The sequence below is a fragment of the Anabrus simplex genome, chromosome 3 (genome assembly GCF_040414725.1).
Source record: "Anabrus simplex isolate iqAnaSimp1 chromosome 3, ASM4041472v1, whole genome shotgun sequence".
Lineage (NCBI taxonomy): Eukaryota > Metazoa > Arthropoda > Insecta > Orthoptera > Tettigoniidae > Anabrus > Anabrus simplex.
In genome coordinates, this window is record NC_090267.1 from 232,403,977 (window position 1) to 232,428,344 (window position 24,368).

The 24,368-nt window shown below is 36.5% G+C and overlaps 1 protein-coding gene across 1 annotated transcript in view; it reads left to right on the forward strand.

The window, feature by feature from the left end:
• Epg5 (ectopic P-granules autophagy protein 5) overlaps positions 1–24,368 on the forward strand; it is a 540,178-nt gene that overhangs the window by 358,559 nt on the left and 157,251 nt on the right. Inside the window, exons 24-25 of the mRNA XM_067143866.2 lie at positions 10,213–10,396; positions 19,211–19,429. Coding sequence (XP_066999967.2) covers positions 10,213–10,396; positions 19,211–19,429 — 403 coding nt within the window. The remainder of the gene's footprint in view (positions 1–10,212; positions 10,397–19,210; positions 19,430–24,368) is intronic.

The following is a 24,368-nucleotide window of genomic DNA, read 5'->3' on the forward strand; positions in this document are numbered from 1 at the left end:
AAATTAATATGAATTCAAAACATAACTTTATTACATGTTATGTTTTAGATGTTGGATATGTGCCATGTTTGCTGTTCGCAAAGAACGTGGAACTATGGAAATTGTTGCTTTGAGCAATTCCCACAGAAAACTGGGCATCATCTGAAAGGTCACTTTTCATCAGGATGATTTAGAGCTCATGGAGGTGTTTGTCAACAGGGATGGAAATAGAAAGGAATTCCCACGAAGAAAACCAGTTTTGCCTAAAAAAATACCGTACCTACAGTGTTTTGTAATGTACATCATTATTTAAGTAGACCTACAGTATCCATGTACAGACCCAGAGGAAAGAAGATGAGGTGCAGAAAAAAGAATAGAAGAAGCTGCATGAATTATGCACGAGGTGGAAAAAAATTACAATCAAATAATGGACTTTAAGGTGTTAACAGATAATTGTAAGGTAAAACTGCAAGTTGTTGATTGGTTAATTCTGTATCTGACGGTTCTTGTTTAGTTTTACGTAAGATGTTTCTAATATGCCAACAGAACAAACATAATTTGGAGACTGAAATACTGTAAACCTATCAGTACGAACGTATGTCTACAATAGAGTTATACATTTCTCGAATTATAAATCCCTCCTGTTGTTACATTACGTTGGGGTGAAGTCGGAGTTCAATAACAGACAACAAGTTTAAGACCAAAAATAATGGTAATAATAATGAAACACTGTTGTGTGCAGTGGAAAACAAGCCCAGAGGGATCCGGCATATAAAGGAGTGGTAGTAATGTGTACAATTAAAGGAAAAGATAGTTTTGATGGCAATAACAACTTTTACTTCAATAAATATATATGTGTGTACATTAACGGCCGGCGGGGTACAATAGAATAACATAATTTGAAAATGAATTTGAGACAATTTTCACAAGTGATGTTAAGGCAAGATATAGTGTGTGTAAATTAGAAAGGGTGATGACAAACTTTAGTTTATATAGTTGATCCAGATCGCTAGATGTACAAAGACTGGTGCCAAAATCTTTACATAGTATAATCTACCAGGAGAATGTATTTTAAAAAATTGAATAAAGAGCATGTAAGTTTAGGTAAACAAGAAACCCTATTCGAGAAGATCGACTGTGACATTAATCAGCATAGTTAGATAAAGGTAGCTAAATTCTTATACAAGTGTGTTATAAATCTATGTACCATAAATTATTCAAAATTTTAAACAAGATATGGGATAGAATGAGAGATGGGATGGAGATGAGGGAAACCGAGACACATGACCACTAAGGAAAATGTTCTCATTAGATGCATATGGAATAACTGCACACATGCGAAGATAGAATTATGCTTGAAGGGTAGAAGTAGTTTGAATACACTGGAATGTGTATGTCCAAGCTTGCTTTAATGATCTGTAGCCATGAACACAGAATGGAATTTAGTGCTCTCTAACTTGGTGACTCTCCCAACTCCCTCACCATCTGGAGAAAGATGAATGAAAAGGTATGTTTACATTATGTGATCTCTATGTCTCACCTGAAGAACACCAGCAGTCGATGGGAGCAGAGAACCAGTTCTGTCCAATGTTATGTGCTCGCACATCCAGCAGAGAATGGCCTCTTGTTCAGCCTGGCGAGTTAGACCGGGTGGTGAGTATTTATACAATCTTAGAGTTCATTCTAGAAGTTGCGACACATAGAGTTCATGTCAGGGGAGTGGGAGAGTCAGCTGATCAGCTGATTGTCTAAGATGGCAGTCAGTAAGTGCAAAACAAGGCCGGCAGAAGGTAGTGAAATATGAAGTGCCAGGGGTACACAAGATAAGTTCGGGACATCACAGCACAATATCCCCATGCTTACAAAAAAAAAGTTAAGTCCACAAATTTTTTTAAATTTTTTTTTTATTTTTTTAAATTTATTTTTTGTATGTGTGTGTAGGCCACAGAAAGATCCGGAGTCTTGATTCATGTAGAAGATGGTAGGTTCTTGAAGAAGTAGCCGAAGAAATGGTGCTCGAGGACGAGATGTGGTGCAGAATCGATGGTAGTGCCAAATAGGAGACAGTGGCACACAGGTCTGTAGAGAATTTAACATATTACACCGGAAGAAGAAATAATTTTATGCAGAAAAAGGTCCAAAAGTCTCAGTAGTGTTCTCGGAGGAAAAGGGGAAAGGGGACGGAATGTGGAGCGCTCCAAAGAAAGAAAATGGACATGATGAAGAGCACTTTTTTTGTATGAGAATTTAAGATAGAATTTGAGATATAACATTTTACATATTTTACTTTTTTATAAGAATTAAATTTTGAGGAACATTTTACATTTTTATCTAAGAATTACATTTTGAGGCAGAACATTTTACATTTTTTTAAATAAGAATTAAATTTTGAGGAAGAACGAAAGGAATGATTGATTAATAAGAGGCAATGAATGAGTGGATGCACGAGCGCGCGCGCGCGCGCACACGCATGCACGCACACACGCACGCACACAAGGGCATCAGATGAGAGAGAGAGATTTTTTTCCCCCATGTATAAACTATGCTGAGAGAAAATAAGAGAGATGAGCTCTCAATACAAACAAATAGGACATTGGGGTTGAGGGAGCCATACAAGTAGAGAGCACTATGGATGAATAAAACATCTGTTCAAATGAACATGAAAGAGTGTAGACAATTAGCAGAAAACGGACATTCTCCCGGGGGAAAGGTGGAGCGGGGGGCAGGGGGGGGTGGCCTAAGAGATAAATGGTTTTAACTGAGATAAATGAGTGCGCTTAACATTGCATAAATCTGAAATATTTTGCAGTATGGCATTCACAGGGGAGGGAAAAGCAAGTATACGATATGGTCCAGTCCATTTCAGGAAAAATCTTGCAGATTGGCTATTGATTACTGAACTTTTGAGGATGATTCAATAATAAAACTGAATCCCTAAGTTTAAATGTGGAGGGTACATGTTTAGAATTATGTTATGTAATTCCTGTGCTTTGTATAAATTTTTCAAGGCTGATTCCCAGGCTTGTTTTGAAGAACGAGTGTTCTGCTGATATGATAGTGTTGGGAGCTTCCAGTTTAAGGAAAGGGGAGAGTGAAGCTCACGGCCCAAAAATAAATTAGCAGGAGTATGCTTAGTGGACTCATTGAGAGTAGAATTAAAGGGAAGAGTTAGGGAAGGGAGCTCTCTGTCCCAAGTTTTGTGGTTATCAGAATGTAAGATAGAAGTTTTGATGGTATCTCTCAGCCATATGCGCTTGAGGGCAATAGGGTGTAATAAAAATCTTTTTGATGCCTAGGGAGAAACACATATTATAGAATGCTTTTGCAGTAAAAATAGCAGCATTATCAGACACTAATTTTTGTGGAATACACAATTTGATTGACTAGGTTTATTATGGTAGTGGTGGAGGCATTTTGAATTGAGTGGATAACTAAGAATTTCGAGAACCCATCTAGTAAGGTAAACATATATACATTTACTTTGGATGATCGTGTTAGGGGGCCGACAAGGTTTATTATAAAAAACTTCAGTGGGATATGAGGAAGGTGCAGAGAATGGGTACCTGGAGGTAATGCATTACATGGTTTAGCCTCCTGGCAAAATTCACAAGTACAGACAAAGAGCTGAATGGTATGATACATTTTGGGTCAGTAAAAAATAGACGAAATACAAGAAAAGGTTTTGAGATTCCAAAATGGCCTCCAGCATGGGAACCATGATAACAGGAACGAATCTTGGGTTGTAATGCTTTGGGGAGGACAACTTTAGGTGTAGACTTTTGTGAGGGGCTTGTATACTAATAAATTGTTAAGGACATAAAAGGGTTCGTCAGAGATAGCCATAAAGAGGCTGTTTTCTGCTCCAATACTCAAATCAAAGAGTTTTCCATGGTCATTAAATTATTACTAACATTAATTTGGTTACCTACTTGATTAATTGGTTGCATACCCAAAATATGAATGGGTTTAATTTTCATCGGTTCTGATGATTAGCTTAGGGGACTGCTATGTGAAAAATGATTGATGTGTATATTCATTTTAACTAATCTTAAAGGTTTAATATTTCATTTAATTTGAATTGATGGTTACTTCATTTTCTTTTGGGAGTTAATGATTGTTGGAAACTACTTAAGCTAATTTCACTTTAATTAAAGTTATTTGCTTTCTTGAATTTGGTATCCTTATTTTAGTCGGTACATCGGAATTACATTTATTCATCCACCTGACCTCTTCCGCCCAGTTTGTTTCCACATATTAGTGCGACTTTATTTATGAGACTGTGACTGTAAGTGTTCTTAATTATTTCTGTTAATTTTCGTTTATTGTCCTTGGTCATGCAACAATTCCTTTTTTCGTAATTTTCCCCCAAGTATTTTCAAATACACCAGAATTTAATCATATAAGGGGTTCTTATACTCTGTAGCCTCTATATCTGTACATTCATCTAGACCAACTTGTTAAGAAAAATGATAACCTTAATGAGGCACTAAAAAAGAAGTTGTAAAATTAATTCATGTGAAACAGTTGAAGGGGTCTGAACTGACACAGTATAAAAAATCTGTTCTAATTTTTTGTGAAATTGTAATTTAAAAGTATTGACGATAGTTACTGACAAAAATAGGGTACATAGAGTATTGTTTGATCTACTATACTTGGAGTCAACTCAAGTCCTAAGCAGTCCCTTTGATGTTATGCATGTTATAAACGCCGCTTACTTTACCCGCCACGTTCAGGATGGAAACCGAGATGGAGAGTGGGGGGGAAGAGAGGAACTGTTTACATGCGGATGGATATTTTGCTTAATTCTTCAGTGTTGACTATCGGTATAACATCTAAAACGCCACTTAGGACTTGAGTTGACGCTGACTGTAACTCAAGAGGGGGGGAATCCAAATACTTTTTTTCCATATTCCAAACTGTTTAGCTAAGACATGTGTTACCTATGATATGTTGCATATTTTAAAAACCATCCATAATAATTGGTTAAATGTCAAGAATGATGGCAAGACTTCTTTTATCTCTATCATGGAAGACTATGTTACAGTACTAGAAACAAAGTTTTCTGATGAAGATGATTTGTACAAGAAAGAAAGATTAAATCTGCCCTGGAATTATCTAATAAAAACCGTCTCTCCTTCAAATTCTGAAATACAGAAAGTTTCTTTAGCACTAAACATCTTCAATGAGGCAACTGCTGCTGATCTGTCAGTCTTCCTAGGTACTGAATCAAGTACTTCATCCTGGGCTGAGTAGCTCAGATGGTAGAGCGCTGGTCTTGTGAACCCAACTTGGCAGGTTCATTCTTGATGCACTTCAGTGGTATTTGAATGCTAAAATACGTAAGCCTCGTGTCGGTAGATTTACAGGCATATAAAAATCTCCTGCTGAAAAAAATTCCGGCACCATCTTTAAAAACCGACAAAGTAGTTGGTGGGACGTAAAACCAATAACATTATTATTAGGTACTGCCTTATATTGAAATGGTGGACAATTGTGAATATAAAGAGACCCTTTACATGTGTACTGAAGAGGGACAGTTTGTCAGCACCATTTAAAGGCATAAAGCATAGCACATGAGATACTTTTTTTAAAATTTCTTGTTTGGCTGAAAAACTGGAATGAGGTAAATGAAAATATTCCAGTAAAAGACACTCTGAGTGCTTTATATCACTGCACACAGGTTTTCATGGAAATAATAAAATGTTAATTGAATTATTTAAATCTGCGATATATATTCCCTAAAGTTACAGACCAGTAATTTAGTATCACATTTTGGCTGTTATCAGCAATTGGTGGGAAGAAACTACAATATAAGTGTCGGACACCTGGACAGAAAATACAATCAAAAAATACATTCAAAAAGTGTCTTGGGGTTGCATTCAGCTAGATATGGCAATATTACAATGTGTCCCAATGTTTATGATCTGACAGGGTACTCATTTTCTGAAAAAACAGGGAAATCACAGGAAAATAAAAATGCAGAAAATATACAGAGAAAACACAGGGAAATGACATGTCACATCAACATTAAGCTTTTGAAGGGAAATGACATGTCACATCAACGTTAAGCTTTTGATCTAATCCTGGACTCAAACGTAAAGATCGAACGAGATATGTGTAGAAGCTACGCGAGTCATACACAGCGAGTAGTATTTTGGGGTAGAGAGAGTGATAGATACATAGAGTGAGTGAGTGCACATGATAGTGAAGGAGAGGGAATGAAAAAGATAGGACATATATGCGGTAACTGCTCAAAGGTGGCAGTACAGAAGGCGTGCGACATACCTAGTTAGAGTGTGGTGTAGCGTGCAATTTGCTGTTAATGAAAACGTAATACCCGGTCTTTGATAGTAAAATTAAATGTTCATAGAGAATAACTTCCCTTGATTAATTTGTATTTGCCTTTTCACATTAAACCAGAATTTAAATGATAATAATACACTTTTGCAAAATTCAGTACTTTACAAGGAAAGTGAATTGATCATTGACACAATGCGAAAATGGGGGTTTGCATTCTTTGGACACATATATCGCTTACCAGATACTAGACTCCTGAAACAAATTTTTTATTTCTTTTGGAATAGTAAAACCAAAAAAAAACATGGTTTAAAGAAATAACAAATGGATTTAGATGAATTGAAAATTATTAAAAATCAAATTGAAAATAGAGAAGAGAAATGGATTTTAAATAACAAGTACACAAGACTATTACTAAAAATATTGCAGCATAAGCAGTATGTTATATCTGCAGAAGAACGGATACAAGATCATCCAGAATGAAGAAGTTTTAAAGAAGTGTTAAAAGCTGAACTTATTCTTTGAAGACTTTGTTGTATAAGGTTTGATTTTGGTGCTCCAATGTGGGCGTAAACAATGCAAAAAAAAAAAAAAAAAAAACAACAACATACCTCAAGAAAGATTTTGCACCACCTGGAGTTCTGGCTTTCTAGGCTGCTGATGATCCCAGGGAATGTATTAGTATGCAAATACACACTTTGTGTCAAGCATGACACGATTGATGTAAAGAAAAAAGTAACGACAGGCGCAACACAAACACTATTCTTCGGTAACATGCATCCGCCTATCAAACATGGGAATCTGATTCTGCCTCTCAGTATGGTGTTACTCCACCCCGTGCAGTGAACTATGACCCGACCAGTCATGACAAATTGTCCACAAGGTGGTTGAGGCTGTCCTGGTCGATCTTAATCCCACTCTTTGACAGCAGCCTTCTAGAGGTCAGCCAAAATGAGAAGTGGATTCGTTCATCATCACACTGTCGGTTTCCAGATTATGATAAACATATTCAAACATCACTCTTATGTACCATGTGCCTATAATTTGAATGCAGGAAAAACGAGAATATCCCAGGGAAAAGACAGGGAAAACAGACTTTCCTTACTAGTGGAAACCCTGTTTGAAATATGTTGCAGAAGATAGTATGAATTCTACTGAAGAACATGTTTTATAATAATTCATCTAATATTTTAATGGAGGATTCCTTAGAATTGACTGAGATTGATAAATTAGAACTATTATATTTGCAGTTACATCTCGTTTCAACTCAATAAAGAAAGTCAACTTTGAGGATTAAGTGAACCTAGTAGCAAATAGTCAGGTACAAGAATGTGAAGATAAATATCTCCAGATAATAAATCGTGGTGGATTATCTGCTTTCACAGAATTCTGAGAAATATGAAAACGTTTGTTTGTTAGTGAGCAAAAACAAAAGGATGCTTTGTGCTTACTTAGTGTGCAGATAGTATTTTCTGACATTACTATAAACCACATCGTTGAAGATACTTGCATCTGTGGTAGCGATAATACAGACACTGTGCGAATGATAATTTAAATTGCATCAACTATTCTTCTCAATAATTACTCTTAACATGAATACAAGTTATATGACTCCTTCCAAAGCAAATAAAAAAAAATACAAATTGTTTACATTGGTTTGATGTGAGCATTTGCTGTGCCATAACTTCAACTCAATATGTTTACTTTTATATTCATGTTCGCTGTATTATTAAACCAATCTCTTTCAACTTCTGTTTCCGTCATTTATACCTACATATCCCAGTTACCTCCCCGAAGTTCTTCTCAATATACCGATTAAATAAAAGTAGATTACCGGTATTAAAGAAAAGAAAATACAAGCTCTGTCCTGCTCTGGCCAGGTGTGCAACCAGACATATGACGTACGCAAAGCGATGTTGCAATTTACTTTGGGAGAAGCCTCCGTTAAAGGAGGCTTCGGTGTTTCCCATGAATAATGTTCTATGTAGAATTCTAGAAAATGAGTTCTAACATAGAAATAAAAGCATTTCCAGACCCATGTCCATATAACATATTTTCCTCTTCTACGTGTGTGTCATGAAAGTTTGGCTGTACCTTATTGTTAACACCTTATATTAGCTGAATAACCAGGAGTTTACTCAATTTTCTTTTGTTCTTTTACTGCAGTTTAGCTGTAGATATCAGTTGCTTTTGCTCATCACATCTTTCCTTCATGAAACCCTCTGACATAGTTGAAATTGTATGATGATTAGATTGGAGAATTGCAAGTTGATTGATTGATTGATTGATTGATTGATTGATTGATTGATTGATTGATTAATTGATTGATTGATTGATTGATTGATTGATTGATTGATTGATTGATTGATTGATTGATTGATTGATTGATTGATAATGTCTTTACTTGTGTCAGCTTAAGACCCTCTCTTACACTTCACCACTAGAACAACATACATCTATAATATATTACAAATACAAATAAAACACATAATAATATCCTTAATTTTAAAATGATAGTTTACGCATAAATGAAGTAACTACACTTCATTCATTTCTTGAGCAACTACCGGTATCCAGCAAGTCAGCAGGTTCTACTTGATAAGTACTTACGGCAAGCCTCTTTAAATTTCGCATTGAGTGGGAACGTCCCTAATGTTTGCAGGCATTCTGGTTTAGCCATATATCAATACTCACTACAGAAATACAATATGCCAAGGTAGTACCTTATTTCTAATCCTGGGACATTTTTCCAATCTCTGCCCCAAATTCTGTCATCTTGCTGGGGTAAAAATGTAGCGAGCTTGTTACCCATAATTTTATATAACGGCCACCTACCAGAGATGGGTGTACCTAGGATGTCGCTAATATCCACGTATTCTCATGAAGGTTTTCTGCATCACTATGCACTACATTATATTCTTCTATTGTTAATTTATGAAGGTGAAGAAAACCCAGATATTTTATACATAGGTTTCAGAATTACAGTTAGAATACAACTGTTTCCATACAATCATTAAATGTACATGGCTGTGAACTGCATTGCCTATGGCATGTAAAGGAAATAGTCCTCAAGAAAATCCTGCTTCATGTGCTTAAACTTACTTGTGGAATTCTTTAATCACATTGACATATTTTAATAATGTAATCTAGGAGCTGGAGAAATAGACCAGGAGGCCCTCAGTGTAATTCCTAGCTCTGCCAAGTCTTTGTATGGTGCATGTTGGGTTACCCTAGTCTTCAAAGGTAGATTATAAATCTGCAGCACCTGGTGGGACCAAAAACAGCATTTCCCCTGTCACATAAATTTTGGCCTAGTGGTGTAGGGTTACCAAGCTTATCTCTTACTGGAAGACCTTGGATTAGGTTCCTGGCCAGATCAGGGATTTTTACCTGGATATAAAGGCTGGTTCAAGGTCCATTCAGCCTATGTGAGATCATAGGAGCTATCTGATTGTGCGATAGCATGCCTGGTCTTGAAAGCCAAGAATAATGGACAAGAGTATTTGTCATGCAGACCATGCATCACCTTGTAATCTGCAAGCCTTCGGGTTTGTTTGTTTGTTTGTTTCTTTGTTTGTTTGTTTGTTTGTTTGTTTGTTTGTTTGTTTGTTGGGTCACAAAAATATTGCTCAGAATTACGGAGGACATTATAACACACAGATTATCATCACATGTTATCATCCCCCCCTCAAAGTAAGAAAGGAAATACTTGTAATAGAACAATTATAAACTATGAAATTATAAACAAAGGAAATAGTCGTGAACACATTGCAAATGACTAAACATATCACTCACTATCAAAAGGGAAAACAGAACTTATTTTACTTATTTGTTGTGCACATTCTGTGTGGAAACATTAAATAACATATTATAGGAGGGTTTTAATTAATGTTTACAAAGATACCGTATACTTACAATGTGTATAAATGTTTCTAGCTTCGAGAGACAGCTGCTCTTCTGGGAAGTCACTTTATGAAGGAACGTCTCCAGTATGGGCTTTATGGGCTGTATCCTAAGTATAGAGTGTATATTGAGCCCTTAACTACATTCCTGGGCATGGTGGGACATGCACTGGTTGTAAGCACTTTGCAGAACGACCGAGGGACACTTTCAGATAAATGTGAGTTCTTTGATATTCTTTATTTCACTATGGATAATAGATGTAATAATTTACTACCACCAACATTTCTCTTAGAGTGGCAGATTGTTATTGGCTGTTAATGTTGTGAAGATAAAGGGTGAAAATTGTATTTTTTTAATAATGAGCTATGGAGAATGGTAATGTGAATCAGTTTTATTGAATTCACCCGTCTTATTTTGATTATGAGCATTGAAGAAAACCGAGCACTGATTTTGAATGATGTGGCTGCGAGTACGAAGCTTTCCTCTTTGTTTGCATCAGTGTGTGTGTTTCTGAGAGCACCAACCCCTTTTCCTTCGACTGCTCATGCCAACATAATATGTCAATGAATATAATTTGGGATTGAAAACACCAGGTAAACTTAAAGAGGAAAAGCCAAATATTACAACCCAGAAAAGTCCTGTCTTGCAAATGAAAATTGTTACTGGGATTTCGTGGATTACAGAGGTGAAAGAAGGTGCAGGCATGAATGGGTCGGTATACAACAATCAGAAGATTAATTTAAAACTTTAAAATTAGAGCTGTATTTCTTTTTCTGCTATTTTTTATTTCTTTTCAGATGTTAAAATTTACAAACATTTCGCTTAGCGAAAAAAAATTCAGTTACAGAACTAGCTCGTTAGTTTAGGTACAGTGTAGAAAAAATCAGAATAATCAACAAACTGCCAATTAACAATCTGGGCTTCAAGCTCCCAATTTAAAAATATTACTGCTCCATTCACTCCATAATCAAGGAGATGAATCTTCCCATTTCTTTTACATCACAAGGGGAGAGAGTATTCAAAATATGCAATCTTCCAAGAGCACCTTTTGCTCCACAAAATTATCTAGGAGACTACTCTCCAAACATTATACCATACCAGCCTTCCAAAGGCACCATTCAACCGTTACATTAACATAATAGAAAGAACATCTATGCTCTATAAAATTTACACTTAACGTCTAGGTCGATCAAAGATGCAACCTACATTTTACAATTTTGATCAGCATTTACTGTCTTGTATGCTTAACATAAAAGGAATGAAATTGAATTTCACAGGGGCATTGAAAACCCATTCTACTGGGCCTTTGTTAAAAACAATAGGTTAAAGTTACTGGCCCAAAAATCAAAATTGTGTGGAGGCGGACACTTGCGCTCCTTGAAATTTGCAATGAAAAGCTTAAAACCCTACTTGGGCTTATGACTAATCCTATGCTACTGAGGTGACTAGATGGATAAAATATTTAAGTTACCAGGTTACAAACAGATTAATAATTAATGTTATTTGCTTTACGTCCCACTAACTACTTTTTAAGGTCTTCGGAGATGCCAAGGTGCCGGAATTTAGTCCCGCAGGAGTTCTTTTACGTGCCAGTAAATCTACCGACACGGGGCTGTTGTATTTGAGCACCTTCAAATACCACCGGACTGAGCCAGGATCGAATCTGCCAAGTTGGGGTTAGAAGGCCAGCGCCTTAATCGTCTGAGCCACTCAGCCCGGCGTTACAAACAGAAATGGTTACAAAGTCATAGTCACCTCAAAATTAAGTTGATAGGGAACCTGAGTGGGTAGCACACTCTCTCTTCCCTGATTACATGTAAGTTCCTTTGGCTGGTTTTGAAATTTACATTGCCGGACTGAGTGGCTCAGACGGTTCAGGCGCTGGCCTTCTGACCCCAATGTGGCAGGTTCGATCCTGGCTCAGTCCGGTGGTATTTGAAGGTGCTCAAATACGACAGCCTCATGTCGTTAGATTTACTGGCACACAAAAGAACTCCTGCGAGACTAAATTCCGGCACCTCGGCGTCTCCGAAAACCTTAAAAAGCCGTTAGTGGGACGTAAAGCAAATAACATTAAATTAATTATTATTAAATTTACGTTAGAAGTTTGAAAATTTACATTTTAGAAAATTGAAGTTACATTATTAAAGATTGGGAACCTTCCTCTTGAGCTAGGTGCCAAAACCTATTACTTAGTTAAACCAGGACTGTCTGAGCTGATGGATTAGGCACCCCCAACTCCCTTCGCCAACACTCACACTAGACTGGACCGATGAATAAGATGACCTAGTCAAAAATGTGCCAGCTTTTATACCCAAGAGGAAGGTTCTAGAGAGCTCTGGGCTAGGGTCCAACACACCCCCAATTCTTATTGGGTAATTAAATAAATACTAGACATAGTTTGATTGGCTGAAAAATAAATATACAAAATTTTCTATTGGCCAACATCTTAAGTTGGCAGGAAGAGATTGAAGTGTTGTAAATTTTAACATACCAAAAACAAAGAATAATCAACTCTGTAGTAAACCTTAAAATAAAAAAAGTACTTAATAATTTTTGTGGTCGATCTTCATGCCAGAGGGCATAACACAAATTTATAGTAGAGACATCTGTAGGGAAATATCCAAACTTCTAGTATTAGTTGTTGTGTGTTTTAGTCATAGATGGCATTGTTCAAGGCGCTTCATTTGAAAGAACGGGGCGGGTGTACCTCCCGGTACAAAAATAATCTGCAAAAATTGTACAACTGTTCAAGCATCATACCTCGTGTAAAACTAAAAGAGTTACTAAGTTATTGCCAAATGTTCCTATACTGTGGAGCAAGATTTTTAATCACCATCATCAATGCACAAACTCAGGTAACGTAGGTTCAAGAATGAGAGAACGGCAACAGCAGTGATGACATGATTGACTGTGAATAAATTATATAAGTTGATTTTTTGTTATGGAGGAACATTGGTTGGAGAAAACCTGTGTTGTAGCTTCTTAATTTATTCACTTTGGAGGCCACACACCAGTAGTAGTAGTAGTAGTAGTAGTAGTAGTAGTAGTAGTAGTAGTAGTAGTAGTAGTAGTAGTAGTAGATGATCCATACTGCTCCGCAGTAGTCATTATAAATAGGTCAGATAACTCGTCTTGATATGCCTGCTGTAGTCATATTGTTTTGCCTGCCCTTTTCAGTGGTTTTATGGACATTTAATCAGAAGCGCGTTTTGGTATGCTGCAGTTTGTAGTCAGAATTCATCCATTCCGACCGACATCATCATGCCACCTGCTTGGTAAAAGTCTATCCATATTTGCTTTTTTATCCTGCAGTTCTTGATGTAAAGCTTGGTATTATGTCATAGAATATATATATATATGAATATATTTGGAAGCTGGGAAAGGTTAGAGAATCAGAGTACTTAGCAGGGAATAGTATTCTTCTATGATCAGAGGAAGTGTATACTCTCTGGCTTGACAGGTAGTAATCAAACATGGCTGCATGTAATGACATTACTAAGGATGAAAATCACATTCATATCAGAATATTAATGAAAATATTTATCACTTAGCAACCTTCTAAGTACAGAATGTATTGCGGATTAGTAAGCCTTCACCTGCAGTTATTGGAGTGATCATTCAATGTTTTGATTTTATGATTACTCAGATTCACCGGCAGGTAATTCCAGAGAGAATAAAGCCCAAAATGAAGCAAATCAGTCCAGTAGAATGGACGGACAGATTTGCCAAAGGAGTTTTTAGTAAACTCTTATAATATATACATAGATTATTATTATGCTTTTAATAATAATAATAATAATAATAATAATAATAATGTTATTTGCTTTACATCCCAGTAGCTACTTTCACGGTTTTTGGAGACGCCAAGGTGCCGGGATTTTGTCCTGCAGGAGTTCTTTTACGTGCCAGTAAATCTACTGACACAAGGCTGACATATTTCAGCACCTTCAAATACCATTGGACTGAGCCAGGATGAACCTGCCAAGTTGGGGTCAGAAGGCCAGCACCTCAACCGTCTGAGCCACTCAGCCCAGCTAATTATAATAATAATAATAATAATAATAATAATAATAATAATAATAATAATAATAATTTTATTATTATTATTTTATTTTATTTTATTTTATTTTATTTTATTTTATTTTATTTTATTATAATATTATTATTATTATTATTATTATTATTATTATTATTATTATTATTATTATTATTATTATTATTATTATTATTATTATTATTATTATGCTTTTATGGCCTCATTGGACCCCTTCAGTCAATCATTTTCTGGTCATCTGCTTCAATTTCTTTCCAAATTGCCCAGTAGCTTCTCATTCATCCTGATCTTTTCTGTCGTTCCTCATCTGTAAATACCTTTTTCATTGTATGTCATTTGTCTGTTGTTGTTGTTATTCTATGTATTCTACATTTTGAAAATATTTTCTAGTAATGAAAATCTCTGTTTTGGTTGTAAGGTTTTTTTTTTTCTGCAAGTATATTACATTAGTAACTTCTTTCTTGTTGAGTTCACTGGAGTGAAATTATTTGAATCGATTCCCCCCCCCCCCCCTCAAAATGTGCATTTATTTAGTTCGCCCTTTATATTCACAACATCTTATTAATTCAATTAGAGAAGTGGCAATATCCAAAAGTATTGTGATATGTCAAATACAAATATGTTTACGAATAATGTTGTTTTTCTCCATGTTTGGAAGAAGGTTTCTTTGTCTGAGAGAGATCTTGATTGCTACAGTATTGACTGAAGTGTCCTCAACTATCTTCAAGATAATGTGCCTTGCCACACTGCTTGGATTGATTGAGAATGACTTGGGTAACATGCTGAAGAGTTGAAACTGTTGATCTGCCCTTTTAAATTCTTTAAATTCAAGTTGTCCCATTCATCCAAGTTCTACTAATTATTAAAGTTGCTTAATTTGGAATTTCGAATGAATGTTTTGATATCATCCTTGGTGACTCATACCATATAACTAAATGGCATCATGGGATCTACTGGTTATATTTTACACCTGGACAATGTAGGTGACTGTTAGTGATCTTGCAGAATGGCTACACAACTGATTTCACAGTGCTCTCTGTGCTTCTACCAGCAATCACAAAGCCATCTGTTGTTGTGAACACACACTATGCCTGCATAGCTTCCGCATGACAAACACCGGTTTGAAATCTGCTCACATATCTGCAACAAAATAAATAGTTGCTATGACTTTTCCCCCAACCCTTGTACTGTATATACTTGCCTCTTTCATCAGATGAAAAAAAAATTGACATCATTTTTATGTATGGTTGTCATCATCATTGTAAAAATATTGAAGATATTCGCATGAAATTTTGTATTGTATTTTATATATGTGAAGTATGTACATATGCAAGTCTATATTTCTTGACATTAATGCTGTAACATTTGAAAAGTGATTGTGTACTTTCTTTCCAAAATTTTAATTTTTCAACTAACAGTGCAGTCATATAATATTTAAGGTTAGGCTTCCGCTGGTGACATTATTTTATACAAAATTATACCAAATCTTGTAAATTCTGGATGAAAGGAAAGCAGTTTATTTGATAACTAAATCCAGGGCAAAAATAGGCTATTTCTTCCCAAGAAATGCTATATCTGCACAACATTTAAAAAAATCAAAAATAACTATGTCCTTCACTAATTCCAGTGTACATATACTTGGTTTTAAGCAGTACTCATTATTACCAAGCAGTTCCCATGATGCTTTGTCAACAACTGATGACTTGGAATGTAGAAACCTAACATCCAACTTGCACTGTAATGTTCCTTAATGATAATCTATTAGGTTTCCGGTGCTGAATAAAATTATTTAAAAGAACAATGCTGAATATTTTCTCTCCAAATTTACTATTCCTGGGAATTAGTAAGTTTTGGAAGATGAACTTCATCAAAATCATGATTAGAAATAAGACACCACATCAGAAATTCTCTAAATAAAGAAAAATTGCATGAAAAATAAAGCAAGTATGAATTACTATTTGATTTTTGGAAAAATGGTAGCAGAAATATACATTTCCTCAAAAACAGGTTTTTGGGTATGGTGAGTTTTGTTAAAATAACTCACAATTAGTCCAAAATTAGAAAATTGAGGCAACGGTTAAGAAAAACATATTTTCTGAAAAAATATCTTGGAGATCCTAGAGTATGTTGTTGTTACAACTCTTGAAATCATCTCAGTAGTCAGTGCATTATTGTATTTATAGTGTAAACATCATTTAACTGCATACCTGCCAGCTTTTCCAATTTAGGCGGGAGAATCCCGATTTTCGGCAGTTTTTCTCACCTCCCGGTTGTTCTATTATTTCTCCTGATTTTAGCTTATTTTTCGGTAAACTTCAAACATTTGTTTTCAAATCCTACCATTTCAGCTTTTTACGCCAGTGACCAGAAGTCCTTCGCTCATTGGCCACTTTCAAATGAAATATCAACATTTATTAATAAGAGAAATGCACGTGAATGTGCGATATTTACTGAAACCTGTATATCGCAATGTGTATATCTATTTTCAATCTCTTGTTCTCGTGTGCTATGTTCGTGTTCGTTCACATCAGTCTGGTCGATTCTAGAGACTAGTGGCTAAATTTGGACTCTTTTTTTAGTAATTTAGTGACAGAATTTCACTAATAGAGACTAGTGAAATTTCTAGAGATTTTAGAAGCCATTTGGAGACAATTCTGGCAAATTTTAATTTATTACTTGATAAAAATAACATTGCGCTTTGCATAATAATGTGGTTGCGCTTCACGTAATCGCGCAAGCGCGTGATGCAATATATTGATCTATGCATTTGCTAAGTAATGGCATATAACTACACGACTGATTCACAGGTGTGGAGCATGAGCTCATACTATTTTCGGAAGGCTTATCAGCGTCTTTTAAATGTATAAAAATTTTATTGTGTATTATTTTCCACCTATACAGTACATTCAATCATAAGATTAATGTCCTTTCCTCATTAAACTATGAACATGGGACATGTTTTGCCCCTTTCAAAATGAAATCAAGATCTCTTTATTTGCAAATGAGGTGTCTACCTCGGTGGCAAATGGTACACTAAGATACATTATTGTCAAGCACTAAATTTTAAATTAACAAGAGACGAAGAAAATTTTCCTAGTATACAATATTATACAATTTACGCTAATATTTTTTTCTGTTAAACACACACATCATCCTTAATAAATTTATATTGTTTACAAAATTCTACTTATAATATCTCCTGTACTTACATAGTAAACTCATATACAGTATGTGAAATTACTTCTAATAATACTATACAACTGGTATAAGATTAAAATGAACGTTGTATTTATTTCCATAGTTATATTTTATCCATTTTGGAAACTAAGTAACATAACGACCTGCTGCGTCTTAACCAGAGCCCCTTTTGCCATCACTTTGAGAGTTCCTTTTAAAGGGCATCATCAGCCTTATCATCACCTCAGTACCAAAACAGGTACCTGTTTGGCTAAGATATAATCCAAAAAATTCCTCTAATTTAAAACATTAACATGATGTATAGTCTTATTTAAGGAACTTGATAATAATAATTCGAGTGCGTATTTCTAGCTGAGTGCAGCCCTTGAAAGGCAGACCCTCCAATGAGGGTGGGCGCCATCTGCCATTTGTAGGTAACTGCGTGTTATTGTGGTGGAGGATAATGTTATATGTGGTGTGTGAGTTGCAGGGATGTTGGGGACAACACAAACACCCAACCCCCGGGCCATTGGAATTAACCAATGAAGGTTAAAATCCCCGACCCGGCCGGAAATAAAACCCGGGACCCTCTGAACCGAACGCCAGTACACTGACCATTCAGGCAACAAGTCGGACAAGGAACTGGATTAGGCATGGGAATAATTAATATGCTAAACGTCGAATGCCTTGTTCAAAAGTAAGAAGTGATTAAGATATATAATACAATAGACATTGGTAAAATTGAAATGAGTGAAAATTTTTTTAAACAAGATTTAAAAAGGAAATACAGTACTTTCCAACACGTGAAGTTTTGACATATCGTTTAACTATATGCTCAGATCTAGTGATTAGTTCTCATTCAAAGTTTGATAAATTCAGTGTTGCGACTTTCGAATTTTATAAGTTGCAAGGCTTATGAGAGACCGATCATCTCATGCACATACTTCCAGTATGGGAATAGAAATAGGTCATTTTCAGCCTTGTAGTCTCGTATAGCAACAGTTGGGTTTTGAGACAAGTGTTGTAGTATATACCATAGTACTCCTGTATTACGCAAGACATGTAAAATAAGCAGTTTTGACCAATTGTATCTCCTGATTTTTCCAGATTTTGAAGTCAAAATCTCCTGAATTTTTGTTTTGTAAAGTTGGCAGGTATGTAACTGTAAAAAATTAATTGAGGTAATTATTAGACTTTTAAAACTCTGAACATCATCATTTATTTCCTACTGTATTGAATTTCTTATGTTTATGTTCATCAAAATAATGTGGAAAGTGGAACTTTGCAATACTGTAGTTGCTTCTACAAATGTAAAAGTATACCATCAGAAACCTCCTTCATTGCATGCAAAAGAGATACTTCGATGCTTACCAGATAGCCACACTGCGTCATGTGGACAAGTCAATACACCTGTTGACTCATCTTGAATTCTTTTATGGATGTCATTGACTGTTTGAATGGTAGACCCGGAATTGAACATAATATGTTCACCTTAATTAAATAAAAATAAAGAAATTAAAAATACTATGAAATAAAATATTGTATGTTGCATGGGCAAAAGTGTTTTGTGTATTCATTTCTGATCTCAGCATCTCAACTCATATAAAACCACATTTTCAGCCCGTGTAACGTAAATAACCATTATAACTCCTAACTAACTACTATAAATGTACTTTAAGCATGCAAAAATTTAAGTTACTGGGGTAGAAAGAAAATTACAGATTTTAAGCCTGCCCACTTTAAAGTTGCAGTTTCTTGTGAGTGTTTTTGTAGCACAGTTTCATGTTTCTTTCCTAGTGTGTGAGCAATTATGGCCATCCCTGTGTGACATGTTCTCTCCGTGGCTTGCTCCTTACTGGACCAAGAACCTTAAAGAACCCACTGCAGCTTGGATACAGCAGTTGACAGATGACCGCTCTGTTCTCTTGCCATGGATCACAGCTGATGGCCCTCATGCCCAGAAGATGGTGGTTATGTTTGTGGAATGTATCCGATTTATTCTTGATACCTTGCCAGGTGAGATTAATCTTAAGGTGAGATTAAGCTTAAGTTTGGTGACAATTAAATTAATAGCTCCTTATATCTTCTGATTGAATTTAAAGGCTAATTTCAAATTTCTTAAAATAAATTTAACAGTGCAACTATTCATTATTCAATATTTATTTGCGTAAGTCTATACAGAGTTTCCTCCATTTGATAGACCCTATATTATAGGTAAGTAAACAAAACCAAGCAAAACTAGGAAAACTAACAAGAAACAACAACAGCAAAGAAAAGAGATACAATGGTAGCTCGGCAGCCCAGAACAAAACGATGCTGAACTCAAAATTAGAAATTTAGAAAATGGCAACCCAGCAACTCAAAAGAAAGGCTAACAAACTGCCTCTCCTATCCTGATTGAATCAGCAAGACTTAAGCTACTTACATTCCATACTTGCTTGTCATGCATCAGAGCACAGCCTTGTCCTTCAATACTCCATTGTTTCTTGACAGGGCTGCTCCCGCCTTCTCGTAACCTACCACACTATACCAAGACTTGCTGAATCAATCTTATTTCTACAGTCTGCTGAGTTTGTGCCTTCATTCCTCTCAACTTTCAATTTACTGCCTTCTACAACTGCCTTCTGGCTTCTAATTTAAGATATTACACACACTGTACTCACTACCTATTTCTACATCCTCTCTGTTACTTTTAAATTCTGCTTCCTTTAACCTCTTTATACAGCATTTTCTAATTGCCTCTAAAATCTTGCTTATATTCCCTGGTTTTTTCCACTCTTTCACTATCCAATTTATGATCTTCTATTCATTACTTGGCTGATTCATGGCTTTCAGTTGTTCCTCACTCATGTATTTCTCTCTCTCCAATAGAGTTCACTTGCACGCTATTAACAAGTGAAAATCGTCTTGTGTTTCACTGCACAATATACATATCGAATTGTCTTTCATTTTAGTCCATCCCTTATTCATTAATATACCCATCATCCACCAAATTAGTCCTCTTCTCTCTAACCTATTCACATTTCCTACTCTTATATTAACTACTTGATTAATTCTATTAAAGATGGTTAGGGTCGCTCTTCTCCTGCAGTCAGCCTCGAACTCCTGTGCTTGAACACCTTTAATCCTTTTTAAAGTTTCCTCCAACTCACATCATTCCTCCTTTCTCACTCCTTCTCCCAATAGTTTCCTAAACCCAACCTCTCAATAATACTTTTATCCTCATCAATCACGTAATCCCCATACGTAATCTTAATTTGATACTGGTATGCCGTCTGCAGGAGAAGGCCCCCCCACCCATTTTCAATCTTCTGTAAGAACTCAACACTCTCTTCATGATATCGACCTCTATGTACTCATTACACATAACTCTAGCCACTACATTAGCCGTGCCATTGGGAAGGCCCACCACAATTTTACTAAATTCACTATCTGATTTAATGTAATATGATCCTTTTCAACTCCCTATACTTCTACTCCATATAACACCCTACTTAATACCACTGCTTTAAACACCACTCTGGATATTATAATCCATACCTGGGAATTTATTTTCTAATATTCTTATACCTGAAGTGCTGCCACCCCTTCCACTTTGCTTGTTTAATTTGGTCGGACCATTTACCATTCCTGCTTATACAAACGCCCAAATACTCTAGTTTATCAGTCTCCTCTATTACCTTTCCATTTATCACCCATTTCTTCTTTGTCTTCCTTTTCCTATTCTTCCTGCATACCATCACCTTTGTCTTAATACTATTTACTCTCAACGACCATTTACTAGCATATTCCAAAACCTCGTTTATACTTTTTTGTAAACCCCTTCCCGTCAGTGTTATCAATAAAACATCATCTGAAAATGTCAAACCTGGGATTTCTAGTTCTCTTAATATAGGACAAGCCCACTCCTCCTTCCCATGCCTGTCTAATATGTAATTTATGAATATCAAAAATAGAATTGGAGATAATTTACAGTCCTGTTTTAAACCTGTATTTGATTCAATTAAACCTCTTACAACCCCTTCCTCTATTCTAATGCTACAATACACTTCCTCATAAGTGGCCTCAATTGCGTGTCTCATCTTTTTTGAAATTCCCACCCTACTCAATCTCTCAAGCAGCGCCTTCCTACTCACTGTGTCAAAAGCCTTTCCAAAATCTGCTGCTGCTATATAAACATTTCGTCCTTCCTTCCTCACATATTTATCAATTATTGTCATAACTATAATTACATTATCAAATCGTCCTCCGTCCTTTCCTAAAACATTCTGGTAAATTGTTAGAATGGAAAACTCTTCCGCCCAGTTTCTCAACCTGTTCGCTAATATGCCCTATATGCCTTATTCAGTGCATCTGATAAAGTTATGCCCCTGTAGTTACTAGGACTGTTCATTGCTCCTTAATTTTTATAAATAGTACATATAATACCTTTTTGCTACTCCTTCGGGAATTTGGCGCCTTTGAATACCTCGTTAAATAATTTCACTGTACTCTTCCTCATCAGGCTATTTTTGCCGCTTCTTTGCAAAATACATTTGTTATTCCGTTCCCACCCCCTGCTGTCCTATTTTTGCTTTGCCTAACACTTCCAGCATCTCTTTCCCTGATATTTGTTTATCAAGCTCGTAACTCCCTACTGCTATCTCTCTCCCGATCACCTTAGCCCCTCTCTCTTCCTGCCACCCACCCATCCTTCCTTCCTAACAGTTTATGAAAATATTCCACCCATGTTTTATAGTCAATTTTGGGTCTTACATAAGTCTTCTCTCCCTGTTAATTTTGTTGGTTCTCTCCCATACCCTTTCTCCTTGTTAGTTTTTACACTCCCTGTTAATTGCCTCTGTTTGTTCCTTCTTCCATAACTTTTTCCTTTCTATTATTTTTCCCTTGTCTCCCTCCTCAGTCTACAAAATGTTTCCCTCTCTTACTTCCCTCCATGCTACCTGAATTCTCTTAGTGCCCTCATGGCTACTTTCCTCAATTCCTTGCACTCCCTATTATATCAACCCTCTGCCTCTTCTTCCTTTTTCTTTCTGTATCTTTTTTTTTTTTTTTTTTTTTTTTTTGCTAGGGGCTTTACGTCGCACCGACACAGATAGGTCTTATGGCGACGATGGGATAGGAAAGGCCTAGGAGTTGGAAGGAAGCGGCCGTGGCCTTAATTAAGGTACAGCCCCAGCATTTGCCTGGTGTGAAAATGGGAAACCACGGAAAACCATTTTCAGGGCTGCCGATAGTGGGATTCGAACCTACTATCTCCCGGATGCAAGCTCACAGTCGCGCGCCTCTACGCGCACGGCCAACTCGCCCGGTCTGTATCTTTTAACCTTTGCTGCTTTCCTCTTGATGGGATATTCTAGTAGCTCTACGGCCCTATCCACATTATTACATCTCAAGGCTACTTCACACCCTACCTTAATAATATGGAACTCCTTTTGTAAATACTTATCTAGTTTCACTTTTACCTCCTCTGTCCATTTATATTTAGTGAGTCTCATATCCTTTCCTCTACCCCCTTATTCCTTCTCCCAACCTATCCTCATCCTCCATTTTCCCCAAGTTTAAAAATACCAGCGCATGGTGAGATTTAACCCAGTCCGCAACCTCAGTATTATTTATTCTCTCCAACATATCCTCTGAGGTTGATACCAGGTCAATAACACTCCTTCCTTGCTGCCTCGTAATATACATCAACTTCCCCTCCTTATCCCCATTCCACCATCCATTCAGAATGTGCAGATTACCTGCCGCGCATAGTTCCAACAATTTCTGCCCATAACCATTTCTTCACTCCGTCTCTTACCCCTCATTATTTTCTTCCCCTCTTTGCTATATATTGGACTTAAGCCCCCTACTCGTGCATTCCAGTCACCCATCAATATCATCCCAGCTTCTTCATACTTCTCACTGATCCCACTAATTTCCTCTATCAGCTCCTCAAAAAAACTCATTTGCATGTGCCAAGCCTCTAGGTAGGTTATATAGAAAAACCAGGCATACCTCTTTTGCCGCTCCACCACCTAGCTTAAACCTAATCCATATCACCTCCTCCATCTCATTTTCTAATACTTCACTCATATTGCATATTTCTTCCTTTATTAGTAATTCTATTCTGCCTGGATTTCTTTCCCTCCTCCCCTGTGTTCTGTTTGTTATGTACCTTACCACAAACCCCTTCCACGATAAACTCTTCCATATTCTAACCATGTATCCAAAAGGGCCGCTATTTTTACCACCTCCCCACTACCCAATTTGCTTATCACCCCTTCAGTATTTTCAAAACCTATTTTTCTGTGTAGCTATTCATTCCCCTCTCCGTCCTCTTCCCTCCCTCTCTTATACTTGTTTCTTTCTGTTATACAGCTCGCTTTACTTCTTGTTACCCTTGCTCCTTCTCTTTTGGCTCCCATATCCTCCTTTCTGGCCATTTTAGCACTCTCTTTACCAGCCCTCTCGTCCTGCCCTTTGTTTTTCTTACCCACAAGTTTTTTAGACTTAGACTTCTTCCCCTACCTAGTCCTTCTCGGCATCTTTCTTCTCCTTCTACTGCTCCGCTTGCATGCGTCAGCACCAAACCTTCCTCACTCAGTGTTCTTCCCGTTACCTTCTTCCTCTGTATACTGGACTTCGGTCACTTCGTCACTATTATTCACTGCTTTGTCAACACAATCTGCACTTGTCTCGACATTCCTTTCACATTCATCAGCCAATTGTTCGCCAACCTGCTGACGTTTGCTGTCTATTTCCTGTAACTTGTTCATCGCCCACACACGTTACCATCTACCGTTTCCACCTACCAACTGCTCACCTCTAATATATGCTCTCAGGCCTTGCTATCTATCTGCCCATAAATGTTTCCTTAAAATACTTGCTTCACTATCAATATTGCTCTTCAACCACACTTCTTCCCCTTTTAAGTTTCCTGCATTCCTTAGCACAATATCCGCCATCAGGG